A 17,672-nucleotide genomic window follows, 5' to 3' on the forward strand; every position below is an offset into this window, starting at 1 on the left:
GTGTGTGTGTGTGTGTGTGTGTGTGTGTGTGTGTGTGTGTGTGTGTGTGTGTGTGTCTGGTACTAGGGCTTGAATTTAGGGCCTGGGTACTGTCTCTTAGCATTTTCACTCAAGGCTAGCACTCTACCACTTTGAGCCACAGCCTGGGCACTGTCCCTGAGGTAGGCTGGAGCTCTACCACTTGAGCCACAGCACCACTTCCAGATTTCTGGTGGTTAATTGGAGATAAGAGTCTCAGGAACTTTTCGTGACTAGGCTGGCTTTGAACCTCAATCCTCAGATCTCAGCCTCCTGGGTAGCTAGGATTACAGGCATGAACCACCGACGTCAGCTTACTTCTGGTTTTTGAGTGGTTAATGGGAGATAAATGTCTCATAGGGACCTTCCTGTGCAGGCTGGATTTGTTTTTGTTTTTGTTGGTTGTGGGGCTTGAACTGTGGGCCTGGGTGCTGTCCCTGAGATCTTCAGCTCAAGACTACCACCCTCCCCCTTGAGCCACAGTGCCACTTCCGATCTTCTAGTGGTTAATTGGAGACAAGAGTCTCACAAATTTAGTGCCCGAGCAGGCTTTGAAACGTGATCCTAAGATCTCAGCCTCCTGAGTAGCTAGGATTATAGGCATGAGCCACCAGCACCCGGCTAAAATGATACTTTTTTAATCCCGTGTGGTAAGAACAGAAAAGCCCCACTTTTTGTCTCATTGTTTTGTTTCTGAGATGGGGCTCCCACAGTGTCACCCCAACTGACCCTGAATATCTGGGCTCAGCTGATCTTCCTGTTTCCCATGGCAGATGCTTCCATTTCACAGGTGGATAAACAGAAGCACAGAGTAGTTCAGCCATTGCCTGAGATATCACAAAGCCAAGCCCAGGACATATGGATTGCTTTTACTCATGCTTGAATTTTCCTCCATTCTATTCAGAAATTGCATCCAAATGATGCAAATACTGTCAGCCTTAAATGTGAAGCCCTCAGACCCATCTGGGATCTGTGTGGTCCCTGAGGAAGGTGTCAGTGACTTCCCCAAAGCCACCTCTGGCTCTGGTCCCCCACTCTGTCAGTGTCCTCTCAGCCTTTGGGGGACAAGGGTCAGAATCAATTCTGACATTTGGGGCACTGGTTTTCTTCTAATGTCTGAGCACTCTAGGGCTCCCTGCAAGGCCAGTTTGAACTAAGTTCCATGTCCTGTAGACCCAACCCCTCAAAGAACAGCCAGTCTGGGCTTGGTAAGCACTAGATGGCTAAAGTGAAACGGTCTCCACAGCTATTGATAGTGAACACCCCAAAAGGAGCTACGTTGTACTGAGGGCATTCCTATCCCACTCAGAAAGGAAAGGTGAGGGATCACAGGAAGACCAGCCCTCAAGAGAACTCCCGGGAGGCATCTGAATACGCTGATAACTGCTCATCCATTTTGAAAAATTGTGTAGAGCCAAGAGTGTGGCCTTATGGTAGAATGCTTGCCTAGCATACATGAAGCCCTGGGTTCAATTCCTTGGTACCAAACACAAAAAAGCCAGGAGTGGTGCTGTGGCTCAAGTGGTAGAGCACTGGCCTTGAGAAAGCTCAAGAGCAGGGCCCAGATCCTGAATTCAAGCCCCAGGACTGGCAAAGAGAAAAAGGACATACACACATTCTCTCGCTTCTCTCTCTCTCTCTGTATACTATGACTTGAACTCAGAGCTTTCTGTTTGATCAGCCTTCTTTCTCATGGCTGGTGCTCTATCACGTGCACCATACCCCCAGTTGGGCTTTTTGCTGGTTAATTGGAAACTGATTCTGTCAAGAGTTTCTGCCCCATTGGCTTTGGACCAGGATCCTCAGATCTCAGCTTCTTGAGTAGCTATGATTGCCCTGAGTGAACCACTGGTGCCTGGCATCTATGAGTTTCTTCACTCTGCTTAGCAAGCACCACTGTGTGTTTCTCTCTGTGCAAGACCTGTGGTTGAGCCACCAGTCTCATCCACTGGGTCTTTCCTGGGTGAAGAAGAGAAAATAGGGGCAGGACTGGGGACGTAGTTCAGTAGTAGAGCACTTACATGGCATAAGAGAGGCTCTGGAGCCACCCTCAACAGTGGAAGAAGAAAAAAGAAGAGAGAGACATCGAGGAATCAGAGCTCCCATTTCCTTTTTTTCCCATCACCATAAAGATTGCCTTCCCTTCTCAGCATTTTGGGGTACAGCTCCATGACCTCACAGCCATGAGGGTACCCACTGGCAAGAAGTAAAACCTGAGCAGGATGGATGGATGTCAGGTGGGATGCCAGGATCGACAGTGAATTTGGTACATTCTAATAGACAGCTGTATATATATGTAGGTTATAGGCAGCGTCAGATTACAAACCTCCATCACCTTGGCCTCACTCAACCCTCAAGCCCACATCCTGTGGACTCATTTTTTTAATCCGGCCCCTTCTCTCTGTCTTCCTCGGGGCTCCACTGGGAGGCCTTAATCAACCCTTTTCTATTTTGCACCAGCCTTCTCCTACACATCCTTCCATCTGGCATTGAAATCATCTGTGTAGTATGGGGTAGTGGCACATGCCTCTTAGTCCAGCACTTGGGAAACTGAGATGGAAGCAGCACCCTACGTTTGAGGTTAGACCCTATCTGATAATGAAGAAAAACAAAGTTTTTGCTTTTTTAAAAATACAGATAGAGGAGCCAGGAGTTTGGCCTAGTGGTAGGGTACTTGCCTAGCATACACGAAGACCCGGGTTCGACTCCTTGGTACCACATACATTGAAAAAGCCAAAAGTGGTTCTGTGGCTCAAGAGGTAGAGCCCTAACCTTGAGAAAGCCCAAGGACAGTGCTCAGGCCCTGAGTTCGAGCCCCAGGACTGGCAATAAATAAATAAATAAAAATACACATAGAAATGCACTATAGACACATAAAGTTTATGTTTGCCCTTGGCCTGGGCTTCGGTGGCTCAGGCCTGTATCCATAGCTACTCAGGAGGCTGAGATCGGAGGATCCACGCGGCTCAAGGCCAGCCCAGGCAGGGAAGTCCGAGAGACACTTTATCTCCAATTAACCAGCCAAAAGCCGGAGGTAGAACTGTGATTTAGATGGTAAAGCGCCAGCCTGGATGGCTACAAGAAAAGCATCCAGGTCCTGAATTCAAGCGCACGCACGCAAGGAAATCCAATCAAATATCAGATAAAAATGGCGAGGGCTAATGATGGGACATGTCCGGAGGGAATCCAGGACCGCGGGGCAGAAGAGGACAGCTGCGGCCCGCACTGGGCTAGGGCACCAGCAAGGCCAAATCCGAGGCTGGGAGGACCGCGGCCGCTGGCCACGCCCCCCTGGCCGAGAGCCCAGCGCAGGCCCCGCCCCTGCTCTCGCGAGAGCTGGGAGACAAAAAAAATGGCGCCGACGTGATCCCGAACGCGAGCTGCCGCATCGTTGAGGACATCGCCGTCGCCTGAACCAGAACCTCCGGAACCCCGGATGCAAGAAGTGTAGCTGAGTGGCAGATGGTGAGCGCGGTGCTCGGGACGCGGGTGCGGCGGAGCTGTGGGGATTGGCAGGGATCGGTCCTTCCCCGCACACCCCATCGACCGACCCCGCCCCCACCTCCGGGCACCCGCCCTCCTGGGGCAGTCTGTGAGGCGAGAGTCTGGCGTCTACTTCCGGGCCTCGCCTGGGCGTGGGCCACGCCCACCAGGCTTGAAGTTCCGCCCCTAAACCTCACACATCCGGGTCCTCCGCACCTTCATGTTCATTTATTAGAGCGCGAGCCCGGCCAATCAGCTCTTCTTGTCTTCCCCAGCCCTTTTCCCGAGGCGCGCCCAGAGCAAAGCCCCGCCCCCACGACCTTGTCCCCGCCCACCGCCCCAAGACACGCCCCTCCCCTGTGTGGCGCCTCCTCCTGGCTCAGATTGGCGTGGAGGCGGTGCTTCTCACGAGTAATCCCGCACCCAGGACTCGAAGGAGGCCGCACTGGATCCACCCTTCCCCTCCCTGACCCTCTCCTGCTGGTGACTCCTTCTCATGAGGGATGATGGGTGGATGCTTGCCCGGGGAGAAGTCAGGAATGTTGAGACATCCGTGATCCTTTGGGGTGGGAGATGTTCTGTGGTTGCCCCAAGCAGACCCAGAACCCACACTGGTTTTCCACCACTTCCACCAGGAGAAGGAACCATCCGGGCCAGGCCCGGACAGGCTGGCCACTGCAGAGCCCAGCTCCAGTGAAACCAACAAGGAGGTCTTGCCCCTGGATGTGGCTGCGGGAGACCCCTTCTCTTCTATGGAGGAGGAGCCAGGCCCCGACTCGGCAGCCACACCCCCAGCCCCTGACAGCTGCCGCACTGGCTCTGGAACCAGTGAGGACCTGCGGCCTCCCAGGCGACGCCCTCCAGCAGGTGATGGGGTCCACCGAGGAGTGTAGAGTATCTCCAACCTTGGGGCCCATCTGGGGAATGTCTCAGCATTTGACTGAACGCCAAGTGTATGCCAGGGGTGGCTCCAGGGATGAGCGGGGCTAATCCAGCCCCTCCTGGTTGTTCAGCCTGGATGGAGAGGGCTTATTTAGAGCCCTGGGGATGTGCATCAAGCCACGTCAATAAGGAAAGGATTAGTGACACACACACACACACACACACACACACACTTTTATATGTTCTACAGGGAAACAGATACCCTGCTCTAGCCCTGGCTGCTGCCTTAGTTTCCCCAGCGTTCGTGAACTGGCACAGCATCTCCGGGCCCATTGCCCACCCACACAGTCACTGGAAGGTAGGGTCAGGGGCGGTGGGGGGAGGTAGGTGGAGCTCCCTGGGCCCAGCCCTGGGCCACTGCAGTCTGCAGCGCTATCTTTGTCCCTACCAGGCAAGCTCTTCCACTGCTCGGCCGTGAGTTGCTCAGAGATCTTTCCCAGCATGCAGGAGCTGGTGGCCCATGGCAAACTGCATTACAAGCCCAATCGCTACTTCAAGTGAGACCCCGAGCACCCCCAACTGCACGGTCCAGATCTAGAACCCTTCCTCTGGGTCCCTGCCAATCTCTCTGGCTATGGGTGTGGCCCCGGTCATGAACAAAACTGCTGTGAACTGGGGACAAGAAGAGGGCCAGGGGGGCCGGGAGTTTGGCCTAGTGGTTAAAAGTGCTTGCCTAGCATGCATGAAGACCCGGGTTCGATTCCTCGGTACCACATACATAGAAAAAAGCCGGAAGTGGTGCTGAGGCTCAAGTGGTAGAGCTCTAGCCTTGAGAAAGTCCAAGGACAGCGCTCAGGCCCTGAGCTCAAGCCCAGGACTGGCAAAAAAAAAAAAGAAAAAAAAGAAGAGGGCCAGGTCATTCGTGATTCGTGACTGACTGATCCATCCAGCTCCCCTTCACCTCTCAAGTAGAAAACCCGACCCCTAAGCTAAGATGGAAGCTTCCAGAGCCGGGCATCAGTGGCTCCCGCCTAGTCCCAGCTATTCAGGAGGCTGAGATCGGAGGATCTCAGCTTGAAGGCCAAGAGACTCCCAGACCTCCAGTTAACAACCAAACAAGCCGGAAGTGGCGGTGTGGTTAAAGGGCTAGCCTTGAGCAGAAAAGTTAAGGGACAGCGCCCAGCCCCCGGTTTCAAGGGTCAGTACCGGTTAGGAAAATAATTGAGGTTTCCTTAACTGGAGAGGAGCGGAAGGGTGGCAACCACAGCAGGAGAGGGCTCTTGGGGTGCGCTTCCCCTCCTCCCCGGGCCCCTTCCCCTGGCCCCGGCCGACAGCCGCCCCGTGCGCCCCCCAGGTGTGAGAACTGCCTGCTGCGCTTCCGCACCCACCGCTCGCTCTTCAAGCACCTGCACGTGTGCGCGGAGCACGCGCAGAGCCCCGCCCCGCCGCCGCCGCCGCCGCCGCCCTCCGCCCTGGACAGGGAGCCCCCGGCCTCCGAGCGGGCCTCGGAGTCGGACCCCGCGTCCGCGCCGGGCCTGCCCTTCCCGCTGCTCGAACCCTTCACGACCCCGGCCTCCACCGGGCCATTCCTACCCTACTTGAACCCCGCGCCCTTCGGCGTGAGCCCCCCGCGCCTGCGCCCCTTCCTGGCAGCGGCCCCCGGACCACCTGCCTCCAGCGCCGCCGTCTGGAAGAAGAGCCAAGGTGAGTGCGGGGTCGGAGCTGCCCAGAGGAAGGGAGGGAGGGAGCGAGGGAGGACGCGCCCGACCCCGACCTGACCCGCCCCTCGCTGCAGGTGCTGGCGGCAGCCCCCGGAGACCCCAGGGCGGCCCCGACGCGCCCTCAGGTGCGTGCAGGTGACCACCCGGGAGGGCGGATGGGGCTTGTCGTTGGTTTGGACCCGGGAGGCCGCGGTACCCGCCCCCCCTCCACCCCTTCCAGGTGGCCCGGGATGTCACCCTTTAAAAATACACGATGTCGCCTCGAAAAATCACTGGCAGCTACACCTTCCTCTGCGCCGGCGTTCGCGTGGGAGGGGTCCTTCCCCAGGCGGGGAGGGGGGTGGAGGACGGGGCGGGGGGGGGGGGACGGCTGACGGACCCGCCCGCCCACCCGCCCGCAGGCAGCGCGGCCCCGAGCCGCATCGTGTGGGAGCACACGCGCGGCCGCTACTCCTGCATGCAGTGCGCCTTCTCCACGGCCTCGCGGCCTGCCATGACCCTGCACCTGCGGGACCACCGCCCCGGCGCCCCCGCCGGTAAGGCCGAGGAGAGCGGGGAGCCAGGGGCGGGGGCCGGGGCGCCGACGCCCCCGCCTCTGCCCCACCCAGACCCCACCCCTGCCTGCACCTAAAGGGTCACCGATGCTGGGGGGGGTCACGGCTTTGACACGCCGCCCCTTCCCCGCCCCGCCGAGCGGGGGGTGGGTGACGGGGGGGATTTTTGTAATCTGAGGGATGGGGACAATAAAGAGGCGCCATGAGCCAGCCTGTGACGTGTGTGGGTCCATTGCCCCGATGCTCAGTGGACAGGCGCTTCGTGGGATGGGGGGGGCGCTCAGGGTGAGGAAGCCGCCCCTCCAGGTGGCTCCCCATCGCCTCCACCCCGGGCCCAGGTCCTCCGTTCCATGCCCACTGCCCTGCCCACCACTTCATAGAAACCGACGGGATGGAACCCGCCAGGGTTTTCTTAAAAAGTCCCAGAGGTTGGGCGTGTGCTGGCTGGCTGGCTCCTGCCGTCCCGGTTACCCAGGAGGCTGAGACCTGTGGACTGACACGGGAATCCAGCCTCCAGTTAACCACCAAACCCAGAAGTGGAGCTGTGGCCCCAGTGGTAGAGTGCCGTCCTTGAGTGAAAAGGCTAAGGGACAGAGCCCAGGCCGCGAGTTCAAGTTCCAGGACTGGCACAAATGCACTCGCGTGCACACGCACACACACACACACACACATCCCCAGGGATCCAGAATGAGTGGGGGGAAGGGGACGTGGGAAAGCTCTGTGACTGCCCCCTGACTGCCTAGGATCCGCCCAAGAATTGGAGGAGGGGTGTCAAGGGACCTGCCAGCCAAGATGTCCACAGAGAGAATCCTAGCTGCAGACCTAACGCCCAGTGCACCTGGAGACCCAGCTCTTGTCCCATCCCCGGGTACAGGATCAGCCCAGCTGCAGGGCACCAGCTGCCCCTGGTTAGTCCTCGTCCCCACAAAGTCCCTCACTCGGCCATTCCAGTCCCCAGCCTGCCTGCAGGGGCTCCCCTCCCTGTCCAGTACCCACCGCGGGAATCAGGGGTCCAGGCGGTCCACGCAGCTTCTGCAGCGCCCTGAGTACTAAAGGCCCCACGCAGCCATAAGGCTCCTCCTGCTGTCCAAGTTGGAGCGCCCCCAGGGTCCTGGGTCCCTCTGCCGAGGTCGAGCCGGCAGCGTTCGGGCCCAGCGGCCACCTGTGCCAGGAGCAGTCCAGCATATCCGGTCACCTGCGGGTACCCCCAATGCGGCCAGCAGAGGAGACATGGCGTGCCCCTGCTCCCATCCCGCGCTCCTCTCCAGAGATGCGTCAAGGCCCCCGGACTCCAGGTGGGCCCTGGCCTGCTCCTGTCCGGCTTCTGGCTTTGCACTTCCGTTGCTGCTGCTAGATAACAGTGACACAGGGAGAAGCCGCCACAACGCACCAGATGCTCGCCTGGGACACAACCTGCGCACCAGCGCTGGGATTGCCATGATGTCCCAAACCTGGAGTGGGAGGTTGGGGGGGCCACACACCCCCAACCCTCATTCAGTCCTGTAACCTGCTTTGATTTCACATCTACTGTTGGCTCCTGGACAGTCTACCTGTTCTCTTTTCTTGAGAAAGGGTCCACACCTGGCCATCTCTGCCTTCCTGGACTACCGTTTAAAAGGACATCCCACGTCTAGACCTGTGATTCAGGCTGGGTATGCACAGGCACAGATGTGTCCAAACCCTAATGATATGTTCTCTGTTCGGTGTGTGTGAGGGGCTTGAACTCTGCCAGGGTGCTTTCCTTGTGCCTTTTTGGTTAAGGCTACTTGTGCTACAACTTTGCTTCTGCAGGCTTTGTTGTGGATGTTTGTGTTTAGTCTCATGGACTCTCCTGACTGAGCTGGCTTTGAACCCTAATCCTGAGATCTCAATCTCTACCGGCACCCAGCTCTGCTGCTGTGTTCTTTTTTTATTTTTATTTTTTTGTCGGTCATGGGGCTTGGAACTCAGGGGGCCTAGGCATTGTCCCTGAGCTCTTCAGCTCAAGGCTACCACCCTACCCCTGAGCCAAGATGCCACTTGTGGTTTTCTAGTAGTTAACTGGAGATAAGAATCTCACTCTCACAGATTTTAGTGCCCGGGCTGGCTCCAGAGTAGCTAGGATTACAGGCATGAGCTTCCATACCCAGCTCTGAGGCTGTGCTCTTGGTAAAGTGTAAAAGCGAAGCCCAGGCTTCCCCCTTCCTCCTGGCCTCAGCTGGATCTGGGGCTTCCGTGTTTTTCCTGCTCCAATTGAGGCACCCGGTCCACCTGGGAGCTGATTCACCACCCAGGCCAGAAGCTGTACTTTCCCAAAATCTCAAGGTGACTCCAGGGACACCAGCGCTTCACAACTTACCTGGCCAGGGGCTAAAATATACTCCATTTTTGCCCCCTATTACCCCCACCCTTTGCTCAAACCCCCCACCCCCAACCCCCCCATCCCCTGGCCAAAGACCACAGAATCCCCAGGAGATATCAATGTAAAGGCCAAAACTAAAAACCCAGGTTCCACTGCCCCCTCTGCTGTGGCTGACTGAGCCTAGCAGCCAGGATTCTTCCTTATCTTGCCTTATCTGGCCCAATGTTTGGATTGGGTGTAACAGCCTCTGGGGCTCACAGGAGAGCTCGGCTGTTTTCCTGCTCTCCAGTCCTAGCGTTTCTCCTCTTTCTCCACTTCAACCAGTGGGAATATGGGGTGTCCTCACATCTGTCCCCTTCCTCTTTAAGAACAAGGTCAAATCTTCCAACCCAGCAGAGCCCTTTCAGCCCTGGCTTGTGGACATTTGTCCCTAACCAGTTAGTCTTGCAGAAAGGGTGGGTGGGTGGGGGGGAAGTGTTGAAACAAGGAAAGCAGATGTAGCAACACAGGCACACAAGATGCAGCCTTACCATCTCTTTCACCCCCACACTCTGGTTTCTCCACTTTCCCAGAGATTGGGACTGGCAGTGGACCAGTGTAGGGGACAGCAGAAGGTCAAGGAGCTAGTGACCAGGGTAGATTCTTGCCAAAGGCACGTAGTAGACAGAACTGGAACTCTATGAGGGGGTGAGGAGGAAGGACAGAAGTGCCCATCAGCATCTGGGGACACACTGGGGCTTTCCTTCCTCCTCTGCCTTCCCCACCCTGGCAGCAGCCCCCACCTCATGTGCTGGCCCGAGAACCAAAGCCACAGTTAACTAACTTCCTGGATACAACCACCTCAACCTCAGCAGCTCGTAGCTGCTCACCCCACAGCCATCACTGCCTGCGCCATGGTGAGTCCCTGGGAAACATACAGGAGGAGTCCATGATGGCCAGAAAACAAGGGGAACTGGAGGGCATTCGGAGGGCTTGGAATGGGCAAGCAGTTGAGGAGACTAAGAGGAACACAGAACAAGGTGGAAAGGTAGGAATCAACTGGGGTACAACTGAGACCCAAGTCCGATCTGCCTTCAAGGGTCCAGGAGGGGTCTCCCTAGGTTAATGTGAATGGCAGCTGGGGAAAGGAGGCTGAGGTCCGAGCAGCGGCTTCCTGTGAGGCGACAAAGTGGGTCATGTATTATCGGCGGCGGCCCCTTCTCTCCCCAGCAGGTCTCCAAGTCCCGTGTCCCTCAGGGGCCTTTGCTTCAACCACTGAGGCCGAGGGGTTTAGAGTAGCACTTCAGGCCCTCCCCACAGGCCCCCATCTCTGGATGGGGAAACTGAGGCAAGGACTATATATAGATCTTCTCTCTTACGCCTCCACTCTCCTTGGTCCCAGGTAAAGAGAGGGCTCAGAGGTGGGGGATCCAGAAAGAGTATCCTCAGAGGCTGGGCATTCTTGGGCAACTGTGTCTGGAACCCATAGTACATAGCCAACTTCAAGGGCATACCCCAAATCCTGCACAGTGCCTGTGTCAGGAATGGGAGCGGGAGTCCACTGTGAACTTCTCCTGCCAGAACCGTGGGCGGCAGCAACTGAAACCGAGTACTCTGGCTTTATGCCATGTATTTCATTTCTTTAAATACTGAGCGAATACCTATCATACGCCAGGTACTGGATGACAGCCAAAAGAAGCCAAGTCTCTCTCCTGCAGGCGGCAGAGGCACTAGGGATATGTGTGTGTAAATACACCCATATTGGGGCTGGAACTCAAGTTGTCCTCTTGTTTGGCTAACGCTGGTGCTCTACCACTTACCGCTAAAGCTCCACTTCTGGCTTGGAACTACAATCCTCAGATCTCAGCCTCCTGGGTAGCTACGATTACAGGGAGGAGCCACCAGTGCTCCGAACTACCGAGTCAACCGGTGATGCCTGACTGTGGGGTCAGCCCCTGCCCATGTCCCCATCTCAAAACCAACCCCAGGCAGTGAAGCTTGAGTTGAAGCACGTTCTTAATGTGCATAAGGTATTAGGGTTCCATCCCCAGCACAGAAAAAAGAAAAAAAAATCAACCTAGTCAGCTGGGTGTGGTGACTCCAGCCTGTCATCCTAGCTACTCAGGAGGCTGAGATCGGAGGATCACAATTCAAAGCCAGCCCGGGCACTGAAGTCCATGAGACTCTTATCTCCAATTAACTACTGGAAAACCTGGAGTGGCGCTGTGGCTCAAGGGGTAGGGTGGTAGCCTTGAGCTGAAGAGCTCAAGCCCCATGACAAAAAAATAAATTAATTAAAATAAACCTAGTCCAATTGGGCACGAGCTCACACCTTGAGTTCAAGCCTTAAGAGCAGTGCGTGCACGGACACACAACACACAACACACACACACACACACACACACACACACACACGGGAAAAAAACCTAGTTAAAAGACAGAAAACCAACACAACTAGTTTGACAGTGTCACGTGCACAGCTGGGTCACTCAGGGACCTTGGCTTTTCCTGGCAAGGTTGAGGACTTCCTCTAACTCCCATGGGGGGAAGGGGAAACTGAGCAAGCCTGGAGTGGGGGGCAGCAGACTTGGCAGAAGCCAGCTATAACAATGTGGGCAGTGTCACCAGTTCCTCCGGCCAGGGTGATGGAGGGAAGAGTAGGAAGTGGTCAATTCCGGATGCATTTTGAAGTAAGAACAGAAAGGGTTTGGAGGGACATTAGGAGGTGGGTGATTAGGCGGTGGGTTATGAGAGGACCAGAGGATCAACTGGGAGGGAGACTGTGGGGAGAAGGCTGGGAGAGAAGTCCTAGTGGAGGTGACAGCTAAAGGGGGTCAGCAGGCTCAGAGCTGGGGTGAGGGATGAGTGGGGGTATGAGGAAACCTGATGGAGGGGGGAGTTGAGGGTCATGGTTTACGGCCACCACACCTAGGCAGCCACCTATTTTTCCCTCTCCACCCTTCTGCGTGAGTGAACTTGATACCCTGTGTCTCCCAGGAGAGCCACCAGGACTTCCGGAACCTCCAAGCCAAGTTCCAGGTCTCTCAGCCACAGCCCAGTGAACTCCCCAAAAAACCTCCAAAGCCTGAATTCAACAAACTCCCCAAGATTCTGTCACCTCAGTTCACTGAGGTCCCCAAGAAGCCCTCCAAACCTGAGCTCAGTGGAGTTCCCAAGAAGCCTCTGCAATCCGAGGCCAGAGAGGCCAAGCAAACCTCACAGCCCCAGCCTCCTGCACTTGGCCAGAAGCCTTTGCAGCCCCAGCTCATCCACCCTGCTAGACCCCCCTCAGAACTCAAACCCAGTGTACACCCCAAGAAATTCCAGCAACCTGGGGCCAGCCAGGCCCCCCCAAGGCCTTCACCAGCAGAGACCAGCACCTTCCCCAAGAAGCCTCTCCAGCCCCAGGCTGGAGGCCTTATCAAAAAGTCCCTGCCACAGCCTGTATTCAGCCAGGGCCCCCCGCTCTCCCCCTCAAAGCCAGGGCCTAGCGAGCCCCACCCCAACTCCCCACAACTTGACTCTATCACTTCTCCTAGGAAGTCACCACAGCCCCAGGCCAGTGGGCCCCCTAAGAAGTTCCTGCTGCAGTCTGAGTCCAGAGAGGTCCCTCTGACACCCCCCTGGAAGCCTGAAACCAGTGACCCCCAATCCCATGCCCCCCAACAGGGCTTCAGTACTTTCCCCAAGAAGCTCTCCCAGCCCCAGCTAAGTGGCCTCCCCAGGAAACCCTCCCAGCCAGAGTTTGGTGACCTGGCCAGGACCTCCTCAGAACCACAAGTCAGTGTAATTCCCAAGAAGTCACAGCAGCTAGACTTCAAGGTGCTTTCCAAAAAGCCCCCACAGCCTGGGGTGAGTGGTCTCCCCAGGACTTCCTCTGAGCCTGAATTCAACTCGCTTCCCAGGAAGTTCTCACAACCTGAGCCTCATGCTGGGTTTAAGAAGCCCCCCCAACATTCTGAGCCCTTTAGGGGTTTCCCTAGAAAGCCACCACTCCTTGGCTGTGTTTCTGAGAGCTCACTGCCTGCTGCCATGGCAGGCTCCAGCCCTCAATTTTTACTCTGCCCTGTGTCTGGACTGGCTGGAACCCCCCACTGGAGGTCAGATGATCTCCGAGCCCAACATGCACCCCGGCGGAGGCCTCTGCCACCTGCCAGCAGCCTGGGGTCCCCTCCAGTGAAGCCCCCGTTGCCCCCAGGCCCCTTGGATATCCAGAGTTTCCGGAGACTCTCAGCAGCAGGCGCAGGTGGGTCAGGGTGCTGGGCTTGGGTGGGAGAGGGCTTGGGTGGGAGGGGCTGGGGCTCTGGGGCAGGGCCACCATCTTCCCCTGCTCTTTCCTCCCACAGCTGCAAGAGCAACCAACTCTTCAGTTGGGACCCAGTTCCAAGCCCAACAGCCTAAGGACATCCCACAGTGAGTGCAGAGAGGAAGGAGCCTGGCCCAGGGGTGGGGCTGAAGGGGGCAACCTTGAACTCTGGCATCTTTGCAGGGACCCAGAGGAGACCTATGAGTTATACGACCACATGGAACCCACTGATGACGCAGGCCCCAGGGGCAGAGGTTTGTCGGTGGGCTGGCTGCCTAGGCAGCTAGGGCCCGGGAAGGAAGCGTTCCTTACAAGGACACTGCCGCCCTACATCTGTTGGCAGTGATCCAGGCCACACTGGCTGCCACTGGGACGGCCTGTGACAAAGGAGAAATCCAGAGGCCATCAGCTAATGAGAAAGCTGTTTGCTGGTTACTAAAAATGAGTCAGGCAGACTTTCCTACCCAGGGTGGCTTTGAATCGTAATCCCAGGATCTCAGCCTCTTGAGTAGCTCGGATGACAGGTGTGAGCCAGTTACACCCACTGAATGGGAAGTATTGAGCCACCCTGTGTCTGGGGGGGTGAGATGCAGTGGGGACATGGATCTGCATTCAGGGTCTAGCAGTGGAGGGAACACAACTACCCCAGGATTCCAAGAGCCTCTTTCCTTCAAAGCCTCTGCTCCTAGAGGTCACAGGGCAGGCCAGACTCCCCTAGGCTAGGTTTAGCATCTCTGTGGCAATAATGAGGGGCATTACTGCAGCTGCAGCCCCCAACCCCACCCTGGTCAAAGCAGTGTCACCCTCATGTCTCTGATACACAAGTTCTGGGCTTACCCAGCATTGCAGCTGCTCCAGAGCTGTGGGGCGCGGGGAGGGGGTGGAGGGGGAGAAAGACCCCCCCCAACTTCTCCCACCAGCCCATGGTCCTGCGAACCATGTGCTCTCCAGTGCCACCTCCTTCCTGTATACCCCTTAGTTTCTGGGCAGTCCCCAGGAGCTGCTTACAACACCCTTTCCTTAGCAAGGCTTCCTGGAGGGGCCCCTCCTGCTGAGAGAGACAGTGGACTGACTGGGTCTGGGGGCTGCAGGGAGGATGGTCCAGCCTCTACTCCAGCAGCCTTCAGGCCCCACTCACACTTCAGAGGTCCAGGGCCTCCCTTCCTGTAACAGATGACCACTTCAGTGGTAGCCCATTGTTTCCTCCCTTCTCGAGAGGCGGGGTAGGCTTCCTGGAAGGAAGAGATGCTCTCAAAGCCGGCACTGCCCTTTAGTTGAATTGATTTTACTGCTGGGCACCAGCCACTCACACCTATAATCCTAGCTACTCAGGAGACTAAGCTGTAAGGATCAAAGTTTGATACCAGCCTGCACAGAAAAATCTGTGAAACTCATCTCCAATTAAGCACCAAGAAAGCCAGAAGTGGAGCTGTAACAAGGGGGTAGAGTGCTAGCCTTGCACAAAAAAAGCTTTGGGATAGAGTGCCCAGATAAGCGTGCAAGCCCCAAGATCAGCACAGACCAAAAAAAAAAAAAAAAAAAAAAAAAAGAGCTTCTTGGGACCAGGGCCTGCTAAGCAAGTACTACCATACAGCTTGAGCTACAAACCTAGCCATTCTGTATTTCTGAAACAGATTCTCACTGTGTGGGCTACCCTCAAACTCCCCATCATCCAGCCTCACTCACTGGCTAGGATGCCAGCTGTGCATTACTTCTCTTGCCTTGCTTTGTCTTTTTCAAATTATCTTTTCACTGAGGGATAGCTTGGGGGGAAGGAGGCAGAAGAGGGAAGAGGAGACAGCTGGAGGAGCCAGGACTCCCAGCTCCTCCCACAGAACAGGGACTCCTTTGGAAGGATCCAACCCTTCCCAGGACAGGTGCAGGCCCCAGGAAAGGCAGGCAGTGGGTGGCCTGCTCAGCGTGCCAGTCGCAGTAAGCTCCTGGGTGCAGGCCAGTTAGTGCCAGGCAGCCTTTGATACAGCAGCAGAGGTGCCCGGATGGTCTGACAGTGGGCCCAAGGTCAGCATTGATGGAATGGGGTGGGTCTGATATGAATGTCCCTAGACAAGGTCATTCTGGCAAGGCCACAGTGCTGGGGAGTAAGAGCAGCCCTCAGCTTTAGGCCCTCACTCCTCTGGGGTTTGTGAGGCAGCTGCTGGCAGCTAGACCCTTGGCCCTCTGGAAGCCTGGTTCCATTGCCAGGAAGTGGTATGAACTTTTTATCCTTGATCTGAGAAACCCCTGTCCAGTCTTATGGTCAGCAGGGGCAGGCCAAGATCTCACTGCAGCTTCTTAGAGATGCCTTTAGGGGGATGAGGTTTGAACTCAGGGCTTATAATGGCTAGGAGGCACTCTTTTTCCTGGTGATGATACAAGGACTCACTTCCTATTGACCTATGCCAAGCTCCCTACTGTAGCAAGGACAACAAACCTGGGCAATAACACACAAATCTTGGCTGAGTGTCACCAACTTTTCTACCCAGGCTGGAGCTGAATCCCAATCTCCCAATCTCAGTCTCCCAAGGAACAAGTATGACCATGAGGGCGTTCTTTCTCCTGGGCTTGGGGACCAGGCACTGTTCCTAAGCTTTACCACTCAAGGATGTTGCTCTGCTACTTGAGTCACAGCTCTACCTCCAGCTCTTTGGTGGTTAATCAGGAAGAAGGGTTTTCTATTAGAGTGAAGAGTTCACTGGCTTCAAACTAGCATCCTCAGATAGCCTCTAGAGTAGCTAGAATTACATGTGTAAGTCACTGGTTCCTGGCTTCCATCTGTTTTTGACCCCAATCTCATTACAATTCCCAGCCAACTCCAGGAGACAGAAGCAAAACAGCCTACCTACAAATCAATCTTGCTGGGTGACCCTGGACAGGCTGCTTGACTTCTCAGAGCCTTTGTTGGCACAATAGCAAACTGACAGTATCATCTACTGGCACCAATAGGATGGCTGCGAGGGTCAGATGGGATACCTACCATTCCCACATGTCTGACTGACCATCAGTCACCCCACTAGAACCAGGGAGCCCTGAAATGGTCAAGGAAAGGACTGGACACAGGGTGGCCTCAAGGCAGATCTACTGCTAGGATAGAGAGAGGTTGATTGGGGGTGTGAGGGTCTTTATTCTAACTTGGTGTTGACCATCACCAGATAAAGTGGTGTCTACCCAGCCAGCCACCAAGAGGCCACTACAAGACCCAGAGCTCAGGTACTCATGACACATGTGGCAGGGTGGGGCTGAGCTCTTGGGCTGAGGACCACTCCTTGCCTATAAGCACCCCACTTCTTGCGGGGGGTTATCAGGAAAGAGAAGATACCATCATCACAGCAGTTTCCATCCATGGACCCAAAGCAGCTGAAGCAGCTCAGGAAGGCAGAGAAGGCAGAGAGAGAATTCCGGAAGAAGTTCAAGGTATGAACATCCCCCCCCTTCCCCCCCCCACACACACAAGCCAAGGTGAGAGTCCTGGGAGGGCTGGGATCAGAGTGGGAGGTGGCTGCAGTACCACCACCCTCTCACCCCCAGTTTGAAGGTGAGATTGTGATTCACACACGGATGATGATTGACCCCAATGCCAAGACCCGGCGCGGGGGTGGCAAGTACCTGGGGATCCGGCGTGGAGAGATCCTGGAGGTGATCGAGTTCACCAACCAGGAGGAGATGCTGTGCCGGGACCCCAAGGGCAAGTGTGAGTGGACCAGGTACCCCACAGAGGGAGGAGCCTGAACACCCTCCCCCCCAGGCTGAGAAACACTGACCCACTATCTCTCCCTCTTCAGATGGCTATGTGCCCAGGACCGCGCTCCTGCCCCTGTGAGTGCTGCTGCTCTGCCTGGTAGTGGTGGTGGTGTGGAGGTACAGGGTGTGTAGGGGGCCCCCACTCACCCAACTGTGTGTGCTCTCTTAGGGAAACGGAGGTGTATGACGACGTTGGCTTCTGGGGTATGTAGACCCAAAGCAGGTGGGAGGGGCCTGTGGGGACCCAAGGGGCTGCCCACTGCTGTGCCTCTGGAGCAATCATGAAGCCGTCCTTCCTTACAGATCCTCTGGACAACCAACCCTTTCCCAGAGCACAGTAGGCCCACAGGTGGGACACAGGAGCGCCCACCCAGCCACCTACTAATGCAGGAGTCCTGGGACCCCAGTTTTGACAGAGGTAGCTGCCCGGATGCAGAGCAATCCCATAAAGCTCCTCCTGAAAGCAGTCTTTGCTTCCTGTCTTTCCTCTCCTTTGGACCAGCACGCCCTGTGGAGCAGAGCCCAGGGAAGCACAGGGCGGGGCGGGAAATCTCAGCGCCTACCAGAGCCGGTGACCATGCATGCTACCCCCAGGACAAGCCCCCTTAGCAGGTGTCTCTGACAGGCATTGGGGGGGAGGGGTGGAGAGA

At 56.3% G+C, this 17,672-nt stretch overlaps 2 protein-coding genes across 2 annotated transcripts; both read left to right on the plus strand.

The window, feature by feature from the left end:
• The first annotated feature begins 3,364 nt into the window (after positions 1-3,364).
• Positions 3,365-6,860, plus strand: Znf414 (zinc finger protein 414). Its single transcript, XM_090341622.1, has 7 exons — positions 3,365-3,483; positions 4,137-4,368; positions 4,634-4,741; positions 4,835-4,940; positions 5,738-6,087; positions 6,179-6,229; positions 6,506-6,860. The coding sequence occupies exons 1-7, from the start codon at positions 3,481-3,483 to the stop codon at positions 6,733-6,735; spliced, it is 1,080 nt and encodes a 359-aa protein (XP_090197748.1). The 5' UTR covers positions 3,365-3,480; the 3' UTR covers positions 6,736-6,860.
• A 1,050-nt stretch (positions 6,861-7,910) lies between these two features.
• Positions 7,911-17,461, plus strand: Pram1 (PML-RARA regulated adaptor molecule 1). The gene is made up of 11 exons (XM_090341615.1): positions 7,911-8,310; positions 9,772-9,895; positions 11,976-13,224; positions 13,325-13,391; positions 13,468-13,538; positions 16,434-16,491; positions 16,587-16,695; positions 16,810-16,972; positions 17,064-17,097; positions 17,192-17,226; positions 17,326-17,461. Exons 2-11 carry the CDS (start codon positions 9,893-9,895, stop codon positions 17,361-17,363), a joined length of 1,827 nt encoding a protein of 608 aa, XP_090197741.1. The 5' UTR covers positions 7,911-8,310; positions 9,772-9,892; the 3' UTR covers positions 17,364-17,461.
• The last annotated feature ends 211 nt before the right edge of the window (positions 17,462-17,672 follow it).

This window comes from Megascapheus bottae, chromosome 1, assembly GCF_031878675.1.
Source record: "Megascapheus bottae isolate mThoBot1 chromosome 1, mThoBot2.hap1, whole genome shotgun sequence".
NCBI lineage: Eukaryota > Metazoa > Chordata > Mammalia > Rodentia > Geomyidae > Megascapheus > Megascapheus bottae.

What these genes read in the sequence shown, in the direction of transcription:
- Znf414 (XM_090341622.1), top strand. An exon ending in AAGCCCAATCGCTACTTCAA is followed by an intron (nt 4,941 to 5,737) that starts GTGAGACCCCGA and finishes TGCGCCCCCCAG; the next exon opens with GTGTGAGAACTGCCTGCTGC. An exon ending in CGTCTGGAAGAAGAGCCAAG is followed by an intron (nt 6,088 to 6,178) that starts GTGAGTGCGGGG and finishes CCCTCGCTGCAG; the next exon opens with GTGCTGGCGGCAGCCCCCGG.
- Pram1 (XM_090341615.1), top strand. An exon ending in AATTCCGGAAGAAGTTCAAG is followed by an intron (nt 16,696 to 16,809) that starts GTATGAACATCC and finishes TCTCACCCCCAG; the next exon opens with TTTGAAGGTGAGATTGTGAT. An exon ending in AGGACCGCGCTCCTGCCCCT is followed by an intron (nt 17,098 to 17,191) that starts GTGAGTGCTGCT and finishes GTGCTCTCTTAG; the next exon opens with GGAAACGGAGGTGTATGACG.